We start from the raw sequence: 15758 nt of genomic DNA, 5'->3' as shown, positions 1-15758 counted from the left end.
GTAGTGTTGTCTGCAAAGAGCAAAATGTTCTGCCTTATTAAATGGGAGAGCAGCTACAGGCTGCATTGTTGAGCTCTTATAAGCCATTTGTGTTTGACAGGTCACATGTGAGACATCAGTGCCAAATTAATGTATGTTTTGTTCCTAATTCTGTATTCCCAAAGCTTCCCTTAGAATGGAAAAGTGTTTTATGTATCTGAACATGAAAAAATCATATTTGGTGGCAAAATATGATTCAACCAAATCGGCAAATGCATAACAGAATTGGGAAATCCTAATACTGTCTTTTATTAATGTTTATGAGGTTTTCTGGTAGCTCTACTATTTCCCAGTATCTCTAGCACTTTTTTTGTGTGTAGGTTTTGATGTTTTTATAGCCATTACTATCATCTTTGTCCATCGAACAGTTAAGCAGGTAGTTCAGTTGTGCAAACTTAGTAGAATGTCTTGAGCTTACCTTAGGAACACATGTGAAGGCTGTGTGCATTTAAAAATGGGAATTCTGTATTTGAAAACTTAAAAATTAACCTTTACTGCAGATCTGAACCATGGTTAGGAATGTTTTATCCTTTCTGGGAGTACTGAAAGCATATTCTTTCTCTGAGCTTTCTCTTCTCTTTGCAGTATTCAACTACTCTTTGCAGTATTCTTACTGCAGATGATAGTATTATATTTATTCTGAGAGGCTTCAGGGTTTTTAATTGATTTAGCCTTAAAATTTTTGAAGAACAGATTCTGTTTCTAGAATATACTGGCTCATGTAGTAATCTAAGAAGGGTATTGATTTTGCTGTGAAATACATAGTGAGTTTTTTCTTTTTGCTATATCAATGTTTGGGTCTTTTGCATTATATTTCTGCACTTTTGAATAGTGAATAAATAAATTAGAAGTTATGAAGTTGTAGGGTTTTCTTCTACTGTCTGGTTGTTGCTGAAACTACTAAAAATGCATAAAATTAAGTAGATGGTTAGTAAACTGGAAGGTCTTCATATTCCTCCTTCCCCTCCCTAGAACTGCAGTAGTTCAGATTCACTTTATTTTGGAGTGTTTTTTGGTTGCTTCCTCCCTTTCATATCATCATTAAATCCATATGAGCTGAGTTGACTCTGCTAATTTTAGCTTTCTTTTTGCCATATATAGGTCCGTATGACTTTGGCGGCGTTTTGACAAATAGTAACCGGGACATTATAAATGGGGATGCTATCCACAAGCGAAACCAATCTTACAAGGAAATGCACTGGTGAGTTTCATGAGCTTGACAACTGCAAATCTGGAAGAATTTTTCTTGGAGAGAAATGCATCAAAGCCTCTTGAATTTACAGTGTAGGACATAAATGTAGGTTGGCTTGAATTTGAAGAGCTCTAAATGAGTGTGCAACTCTAAGTCGCAATTTAAACACTAGAGAAAAGTTACTATATTTTAAGGTAATTTCTCTGTTACTGGAAAACTTCAAATTAGTGGTGGATGACTCTTCAATAAGATCAACGATCTCTTTTGGAGAAAGAACTAATAAGAAGTCAAATAATCTGTAGTGTAGACAATATCAAATTGGGTTTGCAGTTATTCTCTGAGGATGAATCTGAGAATTGGGGCAAGGGGAATCTGCTTTCTTTTTATCCAGATATAGGCAGCTGTGTGTCTAGGAAACTTGTGCCTTTTCACAACTTCACAGAAATTCTACTGCTCTTTGAAGTGTCTCTTTCTCTTTTTAGTCTTCACCCTGGTGATCTCTACCCTTTTACAAGAAAGCCCCTGTTTATCATTGTGGATTCTTCAAACAGTGTCGCCTATAAGGTAAGGCTCTTGAATGCAACTGCATGTATGATAGGATACAGTGCCAACCCCTAGTTAGCTTACACTTTTAACAGGTTATTTTTTTTAAACACTTTGTATTCAGTCTTTCTTTTCTTTTGAGGTTGTGCATGCTAGTCAGGATCTGATCCTATGAATAGGAACAAGAAGGAGAAGCACATGAACAGCCGCTCATTGGAAAGTAATAAATCCTCCTGGAGGGAAAAAAGGTTCAAGATTTCCAAGATCTCTGGTGGGAGGTTTATTTTTGTTATATACCAAAGACAAATCTTGGTGTGTGTGCATGGGGGAGGGAGATAATCTAATCTGCTCTTTTTTTTTCCTCCAGTCATCCAGCACTCAGTTGCTTTTAAGCAACAGGAGTCAAAGCATTGAGCCTGATTTTGTAAATAAGGGGTGTCTGTGTCTGAAAAAATGTCTGAACCAAGGAAATAACAAGACACAGAAATTAGCACCCAACGTTACTGTAGAATGGTGTGTGCTGGGACAATGAGCCTCCTTCTGGGGTGCTATGAACTTAAAGTAGAATTATTCCATACCAAATCACCATTGGGAATCTGCATTTTGGGTAATACAGAAGCAGACATTTTTCATCTCAGTCGCCAGTTGCATCTGGATGGCATTATGACATTATTTCATTGGTGAATGGGATATTAAGAATGTTCTATATCTGGAGAAACTGTCACTTCCATATGTCTTCCTTTTAATAGCCCCATTATTTGCAGTGAGGAAAGTGAAAATTCACAGCTGCACTTCTGAGGAGGAATAGGGACGTCTAGTGGCGAGATGAACTTGCTCTTTGTTCAGTATCCATAGCCTGCATCATTCATTTTAAAGGCATATGTTGGCTAACAAGAGTTAGGATATCAGTGATCAGTGTGAGTCCTGTACTGAGCCAGGGACCTAACAGTCTTTAAAATGATATGGCATTTCTGTAGGGTTTTTTATTATTGTTTTGTAATGCATTTCAAGGGCTTTTTAAATGCTACTATATTTAACTTCACCACATCAGATTTCAGTACAAACCCGCTTTTTCTTTTATTACATATAAATTCTCTTCCTCATTTAAAGAGAGGGAGATGCAATCAGAATAGTTTACTTGTCTTTCTAAGAAAATGAGAATTTAAATGGGATTTATTTTCCTCTGCGCTCTCTTGATGTGGATTCCAGTGCAACAACAGGGGTTTTTGGTTTTGTTTTGGGCAGGCAGAGGATCTTGGGTTTGGTTCCCCCTGCCCTCCTCTCTAGTGGAATTGCTGAAAGATGTAAAGTGGATCTGCTCTGGAAAAGAGAGTAAGGGATTCTTGGAGACCCTTAATTCATATACAGCTTTGGGCATAGCAGGGTTCTATGGGCAGCTTAGAGCAAAGGATCTCTAATGGTTTCCCACATGTAGATTTTTAGTTCCTGTGAGAATAACTGACAGTGTTTTCAGTAGAATTGTGCTTTTTGTATTACATTTAAATGTGATAATTGTATTCTCTTTAGATTGCAAAATAACTTCTGTTCAGTAAGCAAAAACTCTCATCTCCATTTAGTTTCTTTTCTGTGTTCTGCAGTGAACTGATCATCAGTAGTGTGAAATATCCCAGCGCACTGTCTGTTAAGCACACAGAGCAGCTGCCACAAGAAAAGTCCAATCTCTGCCTGCATGTAAGGAATATAGAAATGTGGGTTTTCAAAGTATTTTAGGGCAGGATTAAGGAGATGGCTGCTAAGAATTCTAACCCAGATAGAAATCGTATGGGCACAATTGTGGGGAATCTAGGGAGAGAATGCAAAAAAAAAAAAAGAGCGTGGACCTCTATTTAAAAAATAAAATACATTCAGTGTTTGAGAACTCACATTTGCCTTCACAATCTATTACCATTGCACGTAGGCAAATAGATATATGGGAGTTGGGTTTTTTGTTTTGTTTTGCTTCTTTCAACTGAAGGCAAACGACAGAATTCTCAATCTCAGTATTTTCTAGCCATTGTAGATTCCTGTCTGTCATTATTTTGTACGTGCTTGGTTCCTTGTAGCCAGAATACGTGGATAGCTCTGTCCTGCGAGTACCCTCTGGGTCTGTTATGAGATGCTTTGTAGACTCAAGCACTGGGACAAAGAGGTTCTGCACGACTGTGTGAAAAGTTGAAGCCAGCGTTCTGACTTTTTTCCATGTGGCTGCTCTGGGCTTTCCTGATAGGACAGTCGCCGTCCTGACATTTAAATGTCACCGCTAGCAATACTAGCAGTAACAGCAACTCTTCACATGTCTTTTTCTCTCTCCTGCACACATTCTTGCCCTCTCTGCCTTTCTGGAGGGTTTAAATGGCGATGACTGAAAGAGAGTCCTGCCAGGAAGTGACTTGCCAGTTTGTCAAATCAGCTGCACTTACACGAACAGCTTCTTCCCCTGTATTTTTAGCTAAAACTGGAAGATAACTGCAAATTGAGCATATCTACTTAAGCTTTGAATTTTTTGGAAAACCTCAGCTTAAATGTAGATGGCTGTGTTTGTGAAGATTACCACTGTATATATAAATGAAATAATGTTTTAAATCAGTATCTTCTAGTGGCTGTAGTTGTCGAAGATTATGGTCAAAGTCTTAAAAGTACTGCTCTAGCAACTAAGGATGCAAGGCCTTTGTCTGACATGGTATAAATGCTCTGCTTAGTAAAACTTGCCTGTGAATTGACCTCTCTTGGAGACGCTGGGTAGTTCTTTTTTGGAAAGAGATGTATGTGGCTCATATTTTAAAAAAGCAGCACTGCTTGTGTTAGAAAAGTTGAATACTGAAGTCAAAAGTGAGTTCATTTTGAACCAGAAATGTTTCGGGAATCAGGAAATGAGGTGGTGGTGGGTGAATTCTGGTTCTTTCTTGGGCTTTGGTAGTGAGTTTTGTCAGGGGCAGAGCTGACACAGACCTGGAAGCTGAGTGTCTTATACTCCTGGATCTGTAGTTTAGATGTAACACCGGCACCAGCAGCTCTTTTCCAAAGTGCGAGTTCTGTGTTAGTTATGGTAAACCATGTAGTTTCTCCCCTTTGCAGGACTTAGTGGCTATGTTGGCTTCATCTCTGCTGGGACGTTTAGGGTCCAAAATGATCTCGAATACTGTCCATTGATAAATATCTTTCATGAAATATATGAATGATCCTTGCTTTTCTTCTATAGTAGTCAGTGTTTAATAACATTGTTACATTTAGTGATGAAGTGTATGGAATATCTGCTTTGGTCTCTAACTGGCTGGTAACAGATTTAATCCAAACTGTGAATCTGTTCAGGGATACTGAACATGCATGTGGTTTGAGAATGGGCGCCCTGTGAGTGTCAACAGCACTAAGTCCATTCAGAGCAAACTAGCAATGGCTGCGGTGACTCCTGGAGTTTTAAATGTTTCTTTAAATTTCAATATTACTAATTACTGGGTTGGCTTGCAGTTACTGTATTCACGATAATAGTATTTGCTTCTTCATTAGAGATCAAACCTTAATATCTAGCATTATAAAGCTCCCTTGGGCTCTTCATGAAACAGAGGACTTTTTAGGAGTAGCCAGCACTTTGTCAGATATGGGAAATGTTTTATTTTGATTAGACTAGAGTACTGTCTTTAGTATTAGCAGACTTGGATGAAATTAATTCAGCGAAACAAATTTAATTGAAACACATTGCCCAGGAGGGAGAGTTCCATTTGAATTAAACAGAAGCCAGAGGAATTAAAAAAAAAACAGGCTTTTTTGATGTTTCTACATAAGCAAATAGTTTCTTGTGATTTATACCTAACATTCATAACCTGCCAATTTTAAAAATATAATTTGCAGACATTTGTGTTGCACTCACCTGGCTCTGGATGCATGGTATGAATGTGCTTTCTGACAGGATGCAGACATAAATTTACATTTTCTATGGTTTTGAAAGCCTTCAGTTTTAAGAAAGCTGTTGTTCGTAAGAGGTATAACAGGTGTTGTAGGGAGGTTGTTTGTTTAAATGAAAAATGGCAATCATTACTGTAAGGATTAGTTAGAGATTCAGTAGGACTGTTCCAAGTATATGTTGGTGAAACTGGACAAAGGCTTTTTTTGAGATTTCTGGAGGAAATCTTGTGTAATGTAACACTTGTGCAATATTTAAGATGGATGGTGGAAGGTGGATGAAGCAGGTATTGTAAAATGGGGCTTCAGTATAACAGATGTTATGACATATTAGTTTTACAAGGAAACTATTTTAAAGCTTTTCTGCAGTGAGCTCTCCTGTTTCATCAGAAATAGTTGTACTGCTAGAAAGAAAAGGGGAAATAAATCACTTTGGATAATTCAGATGGTATCAAGGAAAGAAGCTAGATTTATTTTCCCATAATAGCCAATGGCTTTCATTTTTGTTTCAGAACTTGAGTGGAGATTTTTTTTGTTTGTTTTTTAGTAAAGTGTTACTACTGAAAGCTGTGTTTCCATTAAATTAGTGTCTGCTATCACTTGCTGTTAGATTTGTGAAATGAGAGAATTTAAATTCCTTTAAAGTGTAGTAGGTTATGTTCCTTCTGTGGGCTGTGATATATGACTAAGTCAACTTGTCAGCCTTGCTCTCTAAGCTTAACTATGCGCAGGCATTAGCACATACTGTATTTTGAATAGTCCTTGTTTGTACCCCTAGCTTGTTGAATTTTTGCAAGCAAGCAAAGTGACCATCAATACTTAAATTCTTATCTGTTACAGAACTTCACAAACTTATTTGGACAGCCATTGGTGTGCTTGCTTTCTCCAACAGCATATCCAAAAGCATTACAAGGTATGTAAGTATTGCATTTCCTAACAGCTTGCAGTTGCATCATTTATCTATCATTTTGCCAAACAAATATAATGGGTACTTCAGGGAAAAGATAGGTTTTATCATAATTTTATTATTCCTGAAGTAGCATGATAAAGTTTACTTACAGTTTATGGCAAATAACTCTTTCTAACAATGATGATATTTGTACAAACAGTTTCATCAATTCCTAGAAGGCAAATTCTCTTCTACACTGAGACTCAGAAAATTGCCAGCTCAGTGGTGGGTTTCTAATTTATTTTTTCTCTTAGTAGCACCTGGGGTAGCTTTATTAGTACCAGAAGGTCAGCATGGTTATGTTACCTACTCAATTAAGGTATCAGCTTTTAAAGGCCAGATGTAAAGCAAAATCTTCCCATGATCTGGTTCTGGTTTTGGAGGGTAAGTTAAGGAAAGCTGTTGGATTTGTATCCCCAGAGAAACTGCATTTATAGTAGAAACAGGTAATGAAAATTATATTCTTCACTTCTTGTGACTACCATAAAATATAATTCCAGATTTTCTCATTAGAATTTGCCATGTTAAGGTTACTTTTCATCACAAAATCAAGTATGAAAATCTAGCTTTAGCCACAGGGAGCGGTATTAGGCATATATCATGAGCGACTGTGTGAGAAATTGAAACTGCAGTAGAAAATAAGTATTGTTACAATGAATCCTGTTTAAATAGAAACTTTGAAAAAATAGAGCTTAATTCTTTATAAAATACTGGATGCTTATATCACGCTGAGTGACCAGTCTCAAAAGTCTTGCTGTAGCTCTGAGGGGATGCTACATTGCGCACTGGAGCACTGTGTAGAAACTTCTTAGCTGAACTTAGCTGAGCCTCTGTGTCAGGACGGCATTATACCATGCAGGACTGTGTGCTTGTGAAAGAAGAGGAATTGCACCAAAGCAATACCCATGTCAAGTTAGTAAGCCCTGCTGAGGAGGAAGTGGCCTTACTGTTTGGGTACATGATCATCTTATGTGCATTACTTTTTTCTTTTAACTTACAAGTTTATTGAGGTGAAGCTTGGACTTTGTGTATCATGTTGAACTACACAGAATAAATGTGCTTTAGGACATAGTGATGCTGTCCAACAAAAGGACAACTATGTAGACTTTGAGGGGGTTTATGGGTCCAACTGCTTGATCCTTTATTGCTAATCGTGCATCACGTTGAGAACAGATCTACCACAGGAGACAAGAAGATGTAGCTGAGACAAACTAGTGGCATTGCTGTTAGAGTATAGTGGGTGATGGACTTCATTCTGTAGCAGGGACAGCTTTTCTGTTTCATGTGCCAAATGCATCTCTTTCTTTGTTGATTTTTAGATCAGTCTCAGCGGGGTAGCCTCTTCACACTCTTTCTGAACAATCCTTTAATGGCATTCCTATTTGTCTCTGGATTATCAAGCATGCGCAGAGGATTGTGGGAGAAGTGTCAAGATTACCTTAGAAAAATCAACCGAGATATTGCCCAGCTGCTGACCCACTCACGTTCCATAGGTACGTGCCTAAAGATGTAACAATTGAAACTTAGTATGCTACTTGAGCGGACGCCTTGTTTGTTATTGCTCCGGCTTTCCAAGGGACAGAATAGTGAATACAGGGAATGCACAAGTATACGTGGTGGTTTCCTCCAGGGTCCTTTTTGTTTTTAGAGCCTTTCTGAACTGAGTTTTCTTTGTCTCTCTGCAGATCAGTCCTTTCTTCAGTTTTTTGGAGATGAATTTCTTCGCTTGCTTCTAACAAGATTTATCTTCTGTTCGGCTACTATGAGGATGCACAAAATTTTCCGGGTATGCAGGGGAATCTGTCCTTTGTGAGAACAATCTCATGCAGATAGAACTGCACTGCCTCAGGATGGAAGGGTCTTATGGCTATGGATATCACTCTGACTTGCGAAATATAGCTGATATTCACATGCTAATGCCTACAGCTTGTATTGTGTCAATCTCCTTGTTATTATAGAGCATGAAGTCTTTGACTTGCTTCAGCCTTATTCCACTACACAAGTAGTAGACACATTCTAACATTAGCATATTCATTTATGTCACTCTGAATAGTCTTTTCTGCTAGAAATATTCCTCTCACTAACTTGAGATTATTATTTCTGCGTAACTAAAAAAAGGGGAGAACCAGAATATAAGAGAAAGTGGAGAGGAGGAAAACTTTATCACTGCAAGGTATTCTAGTGTGAGTAAATTTTGAAAGGCCTTTCAAGTGTAAATGAATAAACTAAACAGACAGTATTTCCCCTCCCTGTTGGTTAACACTGTGCCAGCAGTGAAGTCTGCTTCCGGATCTACATCATCTTACATTTGTGAGTGTTGGCATATAAATTGCATGCTCCACTTTAAGTGTTACAGAAGAAATGAAGGTAGAAGCACGGAAAGAGGTAGCAGAATTAAGGTTGCCTAACTGCAGACATCTAGTAGTTTTCCAAGCCTAAGTTAGCTACCCAGGCTTCCTTGACAGCAGGGAAAAAAAGTAGATCTTTTGTGAGTGGGGATGGATTTGCCCCTAGTGTCTTAGGTATCTGTTTTAGGATGAGATGAATCTCCCACTGGAGATGCTTACATGTCTACAATTTCAAGAAATGAACTCCAGCCTAAATCGGTAGTAGGTAAGTATGTGTGAAGTCTTTTTTTTTTTTCTTTCTTTCTTTTTTTTCTTTTTGGTAAGGCTTCTGTGAATATAGAACTAAAAGCAAATGTACTTAATCATCTTAGATGAGTGAACGTTTGTGTTGCCACTATGACTGTCTTTGAGTCAATGGAAAAAAAAAACAACATGCATTTATTCCTGCTAGGATCTTTTCATTCCATGTGGCATGTTGAACAGCTAAGGATACTTCTTAGGTGAAACTGGCCTTTTGCAATCTTCTTCTAAAAGGTTATAAAAATAAATGAACGTCTGTTTCTCTCTGTTTTCACTGTCGTCTAGCAGGAAACTCGAAATTATCCAGAATCTTATCCTCAGCTGCCAAGAGATGAAACTGTGGAGAACCCTCACCTCCAAAAGCACATTTTGGAGCTGGCTTCCATACTGGATGTTAGAAATGTTTTTCTGGAAAACACGCTCGACGATTATTAAAAGAAACTGTCTTACTGCAAAGGGGTTTCCCTGGTCACAGATTTTGAATGGTGCAGTTTTCTAATGTGAAAATCATAAAAGGAAGTACTTGATTTTATTTTTAAATTTAGGACCATTATTTTAAAACGTAATAATAAACAGCTGTTAGTTTAGCTGTTCCATTCTGTATGGGGTCAATTTTATAAGTGAAACTTTTCATGTCTTTTAAATGTTAAACTAAAGAATCACTAGAGTTTTATTTCTGGTCTTGTGGCTGCTGTCAACCACATTTCCAACAGCTGATCCTAAGCATAGAAGTACTATTGGTGACCTATAGCCCACGTTCGTGGAAATCCTTTATTTTTATACAATTTTAAAAAGTTGAAAAAAATCAATAGAAAAACAATATTTTTTCCCCAAAGACTCTGAATTTGAAATGGTAAAGATGGAACCACACAGTGCAAACCAGCAATAGCAATAAAACAGAGTCCTTCATAACAAATATATTTTTTCAGTCTTAGGCAAGTAAGTAGACAAAACTGAGGTTAGATTAAGCTGCATTTGGAGCAGTGGGTTTGACATGAAGTCGTAAAGAGATTTAATGCTCCCTATAAATTTGTCACACCAATTCTATATACAAAATTTATACTGCTGGCCAAGGATAATTTCCACTCTGCCTGCGTGGGTGGATGGCTAGTAGACTGATTAGAATTAGAAAACCAAGAAAGTTGGCTCCCCTCTCTCACCATAACATGGGTCATCCTGCCATTTGTATTGCTGCCGCAATTTTCCAGGAGGAGAGGGCATTCTTCATTTTGAGCTAATAGAAGTTCTTAAATCTCCAGTAGGTATAATCTGTCCTTTCCTTGCGTTAATGAAACGTGTGGCTCCCACAGTGTTAACAGTCCCTGATAAGAGTTGAAAGTGTGTCCCATAAAGTGCTGAATATCAGCCCTTCTTAGCACCCATTTATCCAACCAATCTGTTTTGGATCCCTGTGCCCTAGAAGAGACACTGGTGCTCCTCTTGGAGGTTAAAAAAAAAGAGTGCTGCCACAAAGCCCCTTTAATGTTGTGAGTGCCCATCATTGCATCTCAGTCCTTTTTCAAGCCAGTAAAACTGAGGGGCTGTAATGCTGTTTGGCAGTGCTATAGGCTCTCTCAGCCCATAGGGCTCAGTATAGGTGTGTTAAGGAGTACTGTGACCTTTGTGAAGGCGCTTCCTGGAGAAGGATATTCTGATTGCGGAGAAAAAGTGCTTGCTGATTCTTTTGGACTGTACCTCCTTCCTTGCAGAGCTAGAGGAACTCTTGCAACTCCTGACAGTGAAGGCATGGGGGGGGGGGGGAAGAAAATGAAAATATTCTAAACTATTAAATGAACAAGTCTGTTTTCACTGTTCGTGTGCTGGAAAGGAAGTGAAAAGACAAGTCTGATCAGTGCTTTAAAGTTGAAACCGAGCCATGCCTCTAATTTCAGGTGGAAAAAAAAAACTGCAAAATGTGGAGACCGCTGTAGTAGGCATGTTTGCAAAACCGTGACACAATGGTATGATAAACTCAAAAGCTGGAATAGTGAAGGACTAGAAATCAGCACTGATGGACCCTCATTCAGCAGGGTGTAGTATAGAACAGCAGGATTTGCTAGAGTAGAAATGGGAAGTTTGAAGGTTCTCTATATCTTGGGCTGTAGCCTGTGCCCTCCATTCTTTAATTTCTCAAGTGTAAAAAATTCAATGAATACTAGTGTTTGTTTCTCTGAGCAGTCTTGAAACTGGTATCTTGGGCCCCTCACCACTTGGTGCTGCTCTTCTTTGGACTATGGCAGGACTTTGTTACCTGGGATGTGGAGTTTATTTTAAAGAGTGTGTGTTTGTGTGTGTATATGTATTCTAGGCGTTTGTGTGTATATGTACAATATGCATACATCTACTTGCTGGTGTAAATTGTAAATATGTATATATGTATAGGTACTTGTATATGTATTAAAAAGTATGAAACAGTACAATGTCTATATACAAAATTTATATATACACACATACGCCATTTTGGGTGCATTCCAAAAAGTGTTCCAGATCATTTGTGGCTGTAGTAAGGTTATGACTCTTCTACCATTGTAGTTCTGTATTCAGGGACTTACACTAGGTCCTTGAAGTAATTCAGAACTGAAATCAGGTACAGGAGGCCTTAGCTAGGGGTTATGAGTACTCCTATGTGTATTACAATGATTAGATTCATGGATTCTTAATGGTGAAGCTGATGATCTGCCTTTCCTTCTGGTAGGAGGTCCCCAGTTATTAAAAATTGGGATCATATGTGGAAGCTAAAGATATGGAAAGCCTTTAAAGCAGCAGCAGGTCAGAGTTGCAGATTATCACTTCTGTTACGCTCCCTGCTGTTCCTCCACCAGCAGTGTTTAATGTGCGTGGAAGAGGGGAACGTATCTTTTCCCCAGCTCACTGCCTTCCAATCAGATGCTTTTGTTCTGCTTTAGCTTTTGCTTTGATGAAGCTATTCTCATTTTGGTTCCATGTATCTGGAAAATAGTGTGCTATTTTGAAGCATAGGAGTGAAGATTCCTTTAGTGTGGGCTGCTGAACCTCTGTGGAATATTGCCTGCTAGCTGACTGGGAAAGCCTTGGCAGACACGCTAGTCTGCGTTTTAGCTGGGCTGAGGCGAGGAGTCCTTGCTTGCGATCTGCGAGGCCTCCAAGTCACTTTGCAGCCCTAAGAAGAGGTTCTGTTTGCTTGTTAACTAGGTAGATCTAATCAGAGGAGAATGCACTTTAAAACAAAACAAAACAAAAACTGACTAAAGAAGCTAGAATGTAGGAGGAGAATATATGGCTTTGAAAATTAGTTCAGAAGCTAAACACATTGTCAGCTTTGTCTGTTCGGGTCAAAAATTCATTCTTGAGGTCCCTCATTCTCTTCTTACCTAGTGACCTTTGGTTCAGAAGGTATGCTGCTGATAGGAATATTCAAAGACAAAGATTTCACTCCTGTTGTGTCAGTAGGAGTAAGAAATTGTACTTTATAAGAAAAGGCTGATACCTTCTGTCTGCTCTAGCTGTAGATAAGATGAGTATTTGGTCTTGGACTTTGAGCCAGACACCCTACCCCCTGTGCCCCCCCAAAAAAGCAGCTGCATTCAAGATGAAAATACTGACGTTTTCCCTCCAAGTAAAAGCTTGTCTTGTTTGAACTTACTAATTCGTTCTAAACTTGTGCTACTGTGTACTGTGTGCTATGGTTGTAGGTACCTTCTCTATGTATGCTTGTATGTACTGAAGAAAAATTTGGTTTATATATCTAGCAGATCTCACTATAGGGGAGCAAAGACTGAACCATTTTTTGAGTGAGGAGAGAACAGATCCTTTTCTTCTCAGGTCCAATGCCTTCCCTCTTGTATCCCTCTCCCTTTCCCCATATATTCTTATTGCTTATGTTAGTGGAGAAGACTTGCTACCATTAGGCAATACTGAATTAAAAGGGTAAATTCTGTATGTAGTATCTAAGGAGAGGAAAATGTGAACTTGACTGAATGTTTCCTTATTGGACTTCTGCCTAGGCCCCTATTTACTGCATGCGATATGTTTGAATTAACCTTCCTTCCCCAGGAGGCATCTCTATTTGTACTCCTGTGTTCAAATTGGCTTTAGAACATCTAGCCAAATCAGTGCTGTTGCCTCCCCCTCAACCCCCCCGCTCCTCCCAACTTCTCAAAATAACAGTGAGAGGGGAAAATAGGGCCATGAATTTTTAGAGCTCTGTTTTTACTATTTGGACACTGTCCTTTGGCTCTGTGGCAACAAAAATGGAGCATTAATTTCTGTGAGCTGTGCAAACTGGAGTTGCTCCCTGGAGTGCTTTCCTGAGAAGTTTCAGGACAGTTTGGGTAGTTTGTCAAAATAATGTCCATCAGGTCATGACTTAATTAAACCCTCAAGAATACTCTATGGGGAGAAGTGTAGAGATGTCTTTCTAAGGATCACAGAAGGTAGATGGGGACAGGAAATGAGGCTTCAAATAATCATCTTCAAAAGCTACAAGTTCAGTAGCTCTGGTCAGGGTTCTTGTCTGAGGATGGAATGAAAGTACAGCTCCAAGATTCATCCACAGGCATGCTGTTTTGAACTACCTTCCCCCCCCCCCGCCATTCCTTATAGTATGACTCTGTGCTGTGCTTGAAGTCCGCTTTTTCCCCAAAGCTAAAAAGCTTGGGATCTCTCTGAGCAACTTTTTTGTCTTGAGGCTTCTTTTGTAAAAGCTTTATCTATGTTAGATTCTTCAGTAAATATTCTTATTACAGGTCACTAATGATAGCAGTGGCAGAGCCCTTGTTTAGTCCTGCCCATCCCACATTAAGTGGCTGCTTTGGTGTTGGTAGCTGATCTGTGTGACGGCTACTGTTGTTCCTGTAACTGAGGGAGCTCCACAGACAGTAACAGCAAGAGTAATCTCGCAAGGGAAGAAGTCTAATACATCAGCTGAAAGCTGTTCTGTGCGACTCAGTAATGTTAGACTAAGCTGCACCACCAACCTCTCTGTGAGGGATACTGGTGGAGAAGACAGGGCAAAACTGTCCAGAGTAGATGACTTGCATATTCCTGACATGGCTCTCTTACATTGCTGAGTATCTTTGACTTTTATGGTAATTTGGCTTGTGCAACCAAATCTATTTCCAAGGCTTTGAAAGTTTGGATGTTTACAAACAGAGCAGAGAAGGAAGCATCAGACAAATACTTCTGGTTTATATTTAGGAGTGAAAGTAAAGCTACTGCTTCTGAAAAAGACCCTACCTTGTCATCACTTTTTTCCTCCAAACCATTGCTCTTCCAAGACAGAGGAGGAGATCTAGTTGAGGATTTCTGAATATGAGAGAGCTTTCAGAAGACTAAGGAATAACTCTGCATTCCCATTGACTTACTCTTATTACTGGGCCAGCTGCCCTGATGCGTGCATAGATGGTTTGCTCTTAAAGATCCTACTTTCACATTGAGAGCAGACTTAATTACTGTTTACTTGCCCAAAGTAGCCCCTTGAGAGATTTTTAGACCTTATTGGATCTTACATCAGCAATTATTCCTTCAAGAAAAAAAGCCTGTGTTGAGTATCTGGCCCACTGACTTTGCAGATTTCTTTTGGCATCTGTTTATTACCACTTCTCAGTTGTAACTGATTTTTAGGAGCAGGATTTTGCCTCATACATTTGAAAAGCACAAGGTGCTTATGCCCTGGCCCTCAGCTCAGCAAGAAGTACAAGCAAAATACAGATGGGAGAGGGAGGGGGGATTTTGGAAATACAGAAAGATGAACTGTGTCTCAGACAGTCCATCTGCTAAGGGAAAAGGAGTGTTTTGCCTCTGCGAATCAGATTATTTATTACCCAAAGTAATTTTATAGTGAATTGGTTTAAAGTTATTTTACAGCCATGTGCCTGTATATCATATTTTGGTAAAAAACAGATATTTTACTTAAAATATATAGAGATATATAAATAAACTTTTTGGAGCAAATAGACTTTTTTTGCAAGGGATCTGTGAATCACCAAAGCAATGTACTACCAGAGAATATTCTGCCATTGGTTTTGGTGTCTTTGGGAGGAAAGAAGTATGTTTGTATTACTGCTGAAAATTTCAGGGAAAAGTAAAAACTAAAATTAAGTGAGAATTGATATTACTACTCCATTTCAAAAATAAAGATCTTAGTTTCCACGTTGATTTGTATTAGTAATTAAAAATGAAACACAAGGCCTGCTTACTGCTGCCATTACCAAGGTTTAAGCCTTTTTCAGTGACACTTCCGCAAAGCAGTTTTCGTGTATGCTTTTGTTTCTGTCAGCTGCCCCTGGAACCACTAGCTTTCCGCGTGTTTCCCTTAGTTTTGCTGTACGCGAGCCGTGCTCTCTTGTTCCTTGTTACGTTAGGTTTTTATTTGTGTACTGTTCCGCTCTGCTCGTGTAACGCAGGTGTGAGGTGGCGGCCGCGCGCCGTCGTGGCCGGCCGCCCCCCCCCGTGACGGACTTCCCCGCGGAGATCCAACTGTGTACATCTTTTATAGACTCGTATTGTTTAA

The 15758-nt window shown here is 39.0% G+C and overlaps 1 protein-coding gene across 4 annotated transcripts in view; it reads left to right on the top strand.

The window, feature by feature from the left end:
- SCAI (suppressor of cancer cell invasion) overlaps positions 1–11688 on the top strand; it is a 47475-nt gene extending 35787 nt beyond the window's left edge. For 3 of the 4 annotated variants that reach the window (XM_067308824.1, XM_067308821.1, XM_067308825.1), the window contains exons 13-18: positions 1141–1240; positions 1714–1795; positions 6512–6584; positions 7940–8113; positions 8306–8406; positions 9554–11688. In XM_067308824.1, coding sequence (XP_067164925.1) covers positions 1141–1240; positions 1714–1795; positions 6512–6584; positions 7940–8113; positions 8306–8406; positions 9554–9703 — 680 coding nt within the window. In that variant the 3' untranslated portion in view covers positions 9704–11688. The remainder of the gene's footprint in view (positions 1–1140; positions 1241–1713; positions 1796–6511; positions 6585–7939; positions 8114–8305; positions 8407–9553) is intronic. The other variant, XM_067308822.1, reaches the window with a different exon arrangement.
- Positions 11689–15758: the final 4070 nt, after the last annotated feature.

The sequence above is a fragment of the Apteryx mantelli genome, chromosome 21 (genome assembly GCF_036417845.1).
Source record: "Apteryx mantelli isolate bAptMan1 chromosome 21, bAptMan1.hap1, whole genome shotgun sequence".
In the NCBI taxonomy this organism is placed as follows: Eukaryota; Metazoa; Chordata; class Aves; order Apterygiformes; family Apterygidae; genus Apteryx; species Apteryx mantelli.
This window is presented reverse-complemented; position numbering and strand designations above follow the sequence as displayed.